General features: G+C 61.2%; 2 protein-coding genes across 2 annotated transcripts; both read left to right on the forward strand.

The window, feature by feature from the left end:
* Positions 1-1,235: 1,235 nt before the first annotated feature.
* On the forward strand, positions 1,236-2,918 carry LDBPK_340920 (hypothetical protein, conserved; the record flags this gene model as incomplete). Its single annotated transcript, XM_003864207.1, has 1 exon — positions 1,236-2,918. The coding sequence occupies one exon, from the start codon at positions 1,236-1,238 to the stop codon at positions 2,916-2,918; it is 1,683 nt and encodes a 560-aa protein (XP_003864255.1).
* A 1,345-nt stretch (positions 2,919-4,263) lies between these two features.
* LDBPK_340930 (hypothetical protein, conserved) lies at positions 4,264-7,056 on the forward strand (the record flags this gene model as incomplete). The annotated part of the gene is made up of 1 exon (XM_003864208.1): positions 4,264-7,056. The coding sequence occupies one exon, from the start codon at positions 4,264-4,266 to the stop codon at positions 7,054-7,056; it is 2,793 nt and encodes a 930-aa protein (XP_003864256.1).
* Positions 7,057-7,374: the final 318 nt, after the last annotated feature.

Here is a 7,374-nt window from a genome sequence, read left to right on the forward strand (position 1 = left end):
CATGAAGGCGCTTAACTCGCTGGTGGCCTACGAGGGAATTCCGCCCAACGTGGTGCGCACGGGCGGGCGCGTGGTGATCCCGCGCGCCCAGCGCCATGTGTGCTACCGCTCGGAGCGTCCCTACACGGTGCTCGGCAACATGTGCAAGCACGTGGGCTGGAAGTACAGCGACGTCGTCGCCAATCTCGAGAAGGCTCGCGTGGAGAAGGCGTCCCGCCACCACGAAAAGCAGGCGAAGCTCCGCGAGGCGTGGAAGGCGGCCCGCAAGGAGGCGCTCGCCAAGATGCCCAAGCACAACGTGGAGGTGCTGAAGAAGTTCGGCTACGCGTAAGCTGACGGCGATCGGCTAGCACACGCTTCCGTGCTCACAGACACACATCGACACGATCACCTCGCACGGTTCTGAGCCGTCATGACGTTGTTGGAAGGGGGAGCGGGACGGAGAGGTCGCACGAGCTGCTGACGCGTTAAAGGGTGAACACTTTGGGGCGAACGAAAATTGAGGTTCACGAGGCGCAGCGGGCCTGCGGAAACGTCACTGCTGTCCCTCTGCTCATTCGTGCTCTATCCTTGTGCACTCGCTTCGGCCAAACGCTGGCTGCGCCTCTCCAACACACCTTCCATGTCGGCTGCTTTCTTTCCCCCATCTCCCTCTGTTTTCCTGTCCCGCGGTGGACACAGTTATATATATATATATATAACTGTGTATGTGTATGCGTGCGCGTATTGTTGGTGTTGGCGTTGGTGTGCGTCTGTCTGTGTGTGGCTATGGTGAGCTCGACTTGCGTCTTTCCTTTCTCGTTTCCCTTTTTTTTTCTGTGTGCGTGCGCTCTCGCGCACTCTCATTTCTATCAAACAAGCAGCAAAGCAAAGGGAGGAAAAGAAGATCCATGAGCAGCTTGACAACAGGAAAGTGCGAGCGACAGGCCGGCGAGGGAGAGACAGGAAGAAAAGGAAGCCGTGCGTGGCCGGAAAGAGTTGTGCAGTTTCTTCCTCTTTCATCGGCTGTTCCGGACTCCGCCCTCCTCCACACACACACACACACAAGGTGTTTCTACCGCTACTCACGCATGCCTTTCGCAACTTGCCTTGCAAGGTCACGCCTTTCCGCTAGATGCACTTTCAGATTCCCTCAAGCTGCCCTCACCGGCACTCTTGCGCAGACATGCATCGCAAGCTCTCTTCTTCCACTGCCTGCCCACCATCTTCGTGTCCCTCGACTCTCCCGTTGTGTGATGCATCGCATTATCATCATCTTCCACGGCTCGGCTGTGCAGCTTCACAGAATGCCAAAGGAACCGCAGCCCTCTCGCCCTTACGCCGCGCCGTTGTCGGTGCCGTACGCGAAGCCGTCGGGCTCGCTTGTCCCCACGGCGTCTTCGCCGACAGCAGCCACTGCCGTCGCACGGGCGGCGGCGGCGAACACCGCTGGTGGTGGTGCTGCACCGGCTGCCGGTGGTCATCGTCCAGCGCGACTCACCATCAACAACTTTTCCTCGTTTCGTGCGCGCGTCAAGAAGCTCCCGCCGGATGCCAATGTCAAGGCAGCGCTGCACACGCAACTCTTCCAGTTCCCTGAGCGTGTCTGCTTCGGCTGTGTGAAGTGCCGACGCGACAATGTCGAGTCGGACAGCGTGGCTATCGACTTGAAGAACCGCATCATGCTGTGCGCGGCCTGCTTCACCCGCATCATTCGGCCGCGCACGTACACGCCGAGCAGGGTGGTGCCCTTCCCATCACTGCTGTCGTGGCTCAACTATAAGCCTTCTCATGTAATGGAGATGCCCAATGACGTGCTGGAGCGACCCGCGGAGGCGGTGGCTCCGTCAGGCGAGCGCATGGCCGCTCCCATGCTAGCGGGTGGCGACAGGGCGACTAACCTGGGCAAGCTGCCAGCCATTGCCATGAGCATCGCGGCTGGTGGTCGCAGCCGCGGCGGTGATGCGGTGGGTGGACGGCGTGGAGGCCCAACGATAGACGAGGCACTCGCTCAGGGCAGCGCCGGCACCCCGGTTGGCACCCACCCTTGCCTGCGCGTGTGGGGCGTGTGCCAGCACGGCGAGACGTGTCTGTTCCGTAATGCGCCTGCTGATCTGTGCGTGGCGTACCTGATGGGGCTGTGCCGCGGACGTAGTAGCCCCATCGGTGGCGCCCCCGTAGGTGGTGGCGGAGGCGGCCGCCCCAGTGGGAATCGTAATAATAATCGGCATGGCCACGGCGGCCAACACCAGCAGCATCACAAACACCACCACCACAGCCAGGGGGGGCGTAATGCTCGCCGTGATCGCGGCACAATCACCGCGGGCGGTGTCCAGACGTGCCGCCTTCTGCACCAGGAGGTGTACGACCTCCCCGACGTTTCTGACCCGCCGCCGCGCGAGCGCTTCGAGGGTGACCTGGAGGACAAGGACGGTGCCTGGGCGGCGTGGGTGCGTCGGCGGCGCGACAGCCCAAACAGCGCGGAGTGGCAGCTGTGGCATAACGGCCCGCTGGAGCAGTTGTTTAGAGCATATGTTCCCGCGCGGAGGCGCCCTGTTCCTCGCCAGCCGAGGAAGAAGTTGAAGGTGGCGCCAGCCGCAGAAGCGTCGGCCGCCGTGGCCGAGTTGGTAGAAGAGGGAGAGAGGAATGTGGAAGACGAGGAGGGAGCTCAGACGGCTGAGGATGAGCTGACGACCCCGCTCGCTGACGAGGGGGGTGCCATGGGTGATGAGGAGGATGGTGAGGAAGAGGATGAGGGCAACGCGGATGCCAACGACGATACCGTCAGCGAAGAGGCTGTCGGCAGGGAAGCCGAGGATGAGCCTGCGCCGGCGCCAGTCCCTGCACCAGCGACAAAGCTGAACCTGATGGACATCATGTCGGCTCTCAAGGGCATCAGGAAAGACCCACAGGAGAAAGCGGATGATGAGGAGGAGTAGCCCCATCTGCGAAGGCTTTCCCTTCTTGCTGCTGCTCCTTTTGTTGATAGCGCCGTCACGGACGGCGACGTTGCACGCTGTTCTTCCTCTCTCTTTGTACGGCTCTGTGTTGTTCGCTGGCTATCTTGTCGTGGATCACCTTTTTTTTGTTCTGGTTCTGTCTGCCGTTGATCTCTGCGGCTACGGTGAACGGATCTGCGGTGTTTGTGTGGGCATGTGCGTGCGTTTTCATGGCCCTGCTCCTCTTTCCCTCCCTATCTCTGCGTGAAGGTGTTTCCGTGTGGGCTGGCAGCCGTTTTTTGCGTTATGGTGACGCCGACAAGAAAAAACAAGCTTCGAGTTTTTTTTTTGCGGTTCTTGTCTGGCGGTTTACTTGCACATCCTGGCCTAACACATGCAGGCATCCGAGTATGTGCAAGTCCAAGCATCCCCTGGAGGCAGACTCACACCGCACACGCCACGCGCACACAGAGAGAAGGCAAAAACACAGTAAAAACAAGAGGCTCACGAAGCGAGGGGCCCACGAATGGCTTGCACCTGTCGGCAAGGCGCATGTCTCGGATGCGTAGACGCTCGCTCTTGTCAGTGGCTGATCTGCGCAGCGCCGGCTTTGGCGCTGCCGTTTCGTTTCTCTCGCTTTCTCGCAGAATCCCGACAACGGGATGTGGCTTTCGGCGCAACAGCATCCACCCAAGCTGCAGCAAGTTTGGCAGCACAGGTAGCGGTGAGGCTTGCTGCTCGGCGTATATGGCCACCGCCTATTGCTCATGAGATGCAATACGTGCTCTGCTTCTCCCAAGCAAGCTGACAGGCGGACAAAGTACGATCTGCTCCAGGGCACCGTCTATCTCGCTCTCGCCACCTTCTCGCGCTTCGAACCACCTTCTTGCTCGCCTTATTCTCTGCACGTGACACCTCCTCGGCTCTGGCTATGCTTCTCCCTTCTTGGCTTGTGTGCTCGTGTGTGCTGATGATGATTCGGAGCGAGCGCACAAGAAACGGGGCAGGCAAAGTACGAACGTGCGAGGCAGGCAAGATGAGCCCGAACGGGTGTCACACACCCGGAGGCACTTGTTTGCTGTTCACACCCCTGCAAGGGTGGGGAAGACGAGCCGCGTGCCGGCTGGCGCAGTCGAGCGCAGGGCCCGCAACGGCCACCATATGCCGGTATAACGCAGCTTTTCACCACATTCCACACGACCGTCCCAGCGCCGGTGATTCTGGTCATGTCAGCTGGCGCTCGGCGCAAGCATCTCGAAATTTTATCAGATGCGCCGGGCCGCTGGATACCGCCACTGTCGCTGGCGCGGCATTTCATCCTTCGCGGCTGCTGCGCATTCCTATGATGCCGCCACTTGTGCGCATCGCGGACGCGGAGTCTACGTCGAGCCGTTCCTCTTGTGCCGCCTCGTATGGAGCTCGAGAAGACGTTGACGACGGTGCCAAGGCCGTCATCAGCGGTACCGTTTCACCTGCTCTAGCTCGGGAGCTTTCTCTTCTCTCGAGCGATGACCTAATCCAGCGCATACACCGATTCAGTCGCTCCAACTTTGTTGCTGCGCAGCGGCCGCTGCTCTACGCGCATCTTAAGGAGTTCATGAAGCCTCAGCGTTTGGCGTACGCGTCTACCAAGACGGTTCAAGACCACCTTCAAGTCGCGAACGCAGCTGACATGCATGAGACATGCATCGAGCTCTACCACGCCGCCCGAGAGCACATGCCCGCCGCAGCGCTCATGCTACGGACTCCCTGTGCTCCTCTAACTAATGGTTCTGTCACCGGGGCCGGGCAGCCGGATGCCCGCGGGCACGTCGGCATTTCTACAGCGAGCGGCAGCGGCACCAATTTGGCCGCCGATGCTGCGGTGCTTGTAAGCGCGTTCGTGGTGGATAGCGCGTACGCCACACAGCGCACCTCGGAGCTCACACGACTGGCCTCCTACTGCGTCACGCAATTGCTGGCGCCTCTGCATGCAGAAGGGCATGACGCCGCCACAGGAGATGCAAGCCCCGCGGCCGCGAAGGTTTTGCGGTCGTTGGCGGTTCGCACGCCGCGCGAGGTGGCGACAGAGCTGTCGCTGGTGCGTTGCTTGTGGCGCGCATTATGCTTGGCAGAGTACTACAAGTGCGCCGAGGCGACCAGTACGCAGGCGGTGAAAGGGTGCAAGGAGCAGGCGCTTGCCGACGCTCTGGCGATTCTGGATGCGTGCCGGCAGGTGGCTTCCGTGCGGAGGGAGGCAGCCGTGGCGGTGCTGGCTGCAGCGGCGAACGGGCAGCCTTCTTGGCACGAGCACTCATCCTCTTCAACGACAACACCGGCGCTATCGGAGAGGCAGTCCTCGGAGTTGCTGGCCGAGGCACTGAACTTTGTTCGCTACGCCTCCCTCGACGATGATGGCGAGTTCGCCTTCTACCAGTTCTGCAAGGAGGAGAGGATTCTGTGGTCACCACAGCCACTGTCGTGGAGTGTGCGACGTGAAACAAGTGATGCCGCGTCGTCGCTGTCCTCTGCAGCCGGGGCTGGCGGCGCGAACCTGCTCGCGTACAGCGAGGACGAGGTGCAGGTGTTCTACGCCGCGCTCATCGATACGTGTGCCGCAGGGCGGCTTGTCCCCGAAGCGCTGCTCTACTTCACCGAGGCGAGACGCCTTCTTGGTTGTCCACCACTCGCGGACGGCGAGGACATAGGTGCGGAGACGGTGTTGCTGCTCGGGACAGAGGACGGAAGGGGGCCTCGAGTCAGTAGCGTGGCGGCAGCCACCACTTTCAAGACGTCACGGGAAGCAGTCGATGCTGTGCCGCGTGCACTGCCACCGGCAACATCTGCCGCCTCTGCCGCAAGCAGCGACCTGGGTATGTCTGCTCCTCTTTCTCCACCGAGTCACCCAGTAACCGTTTCTTCCGGTGTTCATGGTGGCAAGGTCGGCTTCAGCACTGCCACGGCTGGCTTTGCCTTGACGGAGCTTCTCCTTCACCGACTCCTTTCTATGCTGCAGGCGGCCAAGGAAAACCACCACGTAGTGCGCCTCGCGCGAGCGCTCATCGCAGCAGGGGCCGTCTCGCAGATAAAGGCGCACATGTGGACGGTGCTTCTCATCTCCGCTGGTGCCGTGCGGGCGGCGGACGTGGTGCTCGCGGTGTACAGCTACGCCTTGGAGCGACTGGCCAGTCCTACAGGCAGTGACGGCAGTAGCGGCAGGGGCTACACGACTGCTGAGGTGTGCACACTGGAGTACCTCTTGCAAACCTCACTCAACGCGCTCTCCAAGTGCCAGCTACCACGCTACGAGCAAGACTACCTCCAGCCCGCGCGCGACACGCAGGTGCTGCATTGCACCGACGAGTTCTATTACAGCTGCCTTCTGCAAGAGGCTCACAACTCCATGTGTCCGGCGCAGCGGGCGGCCGAGGTGCTGGCGAGGATGGAGGAGGCAAAGGTACCCATGACAACGCCGATCGTCTCACGGCTGCTGAAGCTGTACCTGCGAGTGGAGGCGCCAGAGTTCATCACGGTGTACCGCCACGCCGTCGACGACCTGGGCCTGCCGCTGCGCTCTGTGTGGGCCGACCAGCTCCTGCTTTGGGCCGACCGACGCCGCTACTTTCTCTCTGCCGATGACCGTGAGTACATTGTGCAGCAGCTGCTGCGCTCGAGGCGAGTGTCGACGGTGGCTGACCTCCAGCCCCTGCTCGGTGGCCTCCGCACGCACTTCGCCCTTCTCTATTATGATCACACGCACGCCGCGCGCGAGCAGTTCCTCAGAGACGGATCAGTGCCAGTGGAGCAGCCAACTGTGACGGACTCCCGCGCGCATTTTCTGATGACACGGCCGATGAGCGTGCAGCGGGGCATCATGGCGCGTGCGGGGACGTCGTGGGTGTGTAATGGCGCAGGTGGCGAGGAGCTGGTCGAGGAGGAAACGAAGCGACACGGGATCTTGCCTCGCATGCTGGGCGATGCGCCCCGCCGCACTCTGCATGCCGGCATCGCGGAGCTGTCGGAGACGCCACTGCTGTTTCCTATCTCCGATGGCACTGCTGGCGCGGGCGACTCGGAACGGCTGCACGACAGGGCACTTCGAGTGTATTTGGCCGATGTCTTGGACGGACTGCAGCGCTCTTCCAACTGGGTGATATAACGGCCAGCCGGGAGTGGAGCCGTGCGGCGCAGAAAACGAAAAACGGTGGCTGCTGCCGCCGTGGTGAGTGCTTGTGTGTTGGACCATCAAGATATATATATATATATATATTTGCAAGCCGTCTTGTGGCTTGTGCGCGTTGGATGTCGCGTTGGACATCATCACCTCCGTTTCTTTTCCTCTTTTGTTTTGACTTGCAGCGACCCTATGCTTTCATCCCACCACCAAACTGGCGGAGCGCACTTCATTGCGACACAATGTCTTGTCTTGAAGCGCTACCCCCTCCCCCCCCCCCGCCACACACACACACACACACAC

This window comes from Leishmania donovani, chromosome 34 (assembly GCF_000227135.1).
Source record: "Leishmania donovani BPK282A1 complete genome, chromosome 34".
NCBI classification, from domain to species: domain Eukaryota; phylum Euglenozoa; class Kinetoplastea; order Trypanosomatida; family Trypanosomatidae; genus Leishmania; species Leishmania donovani.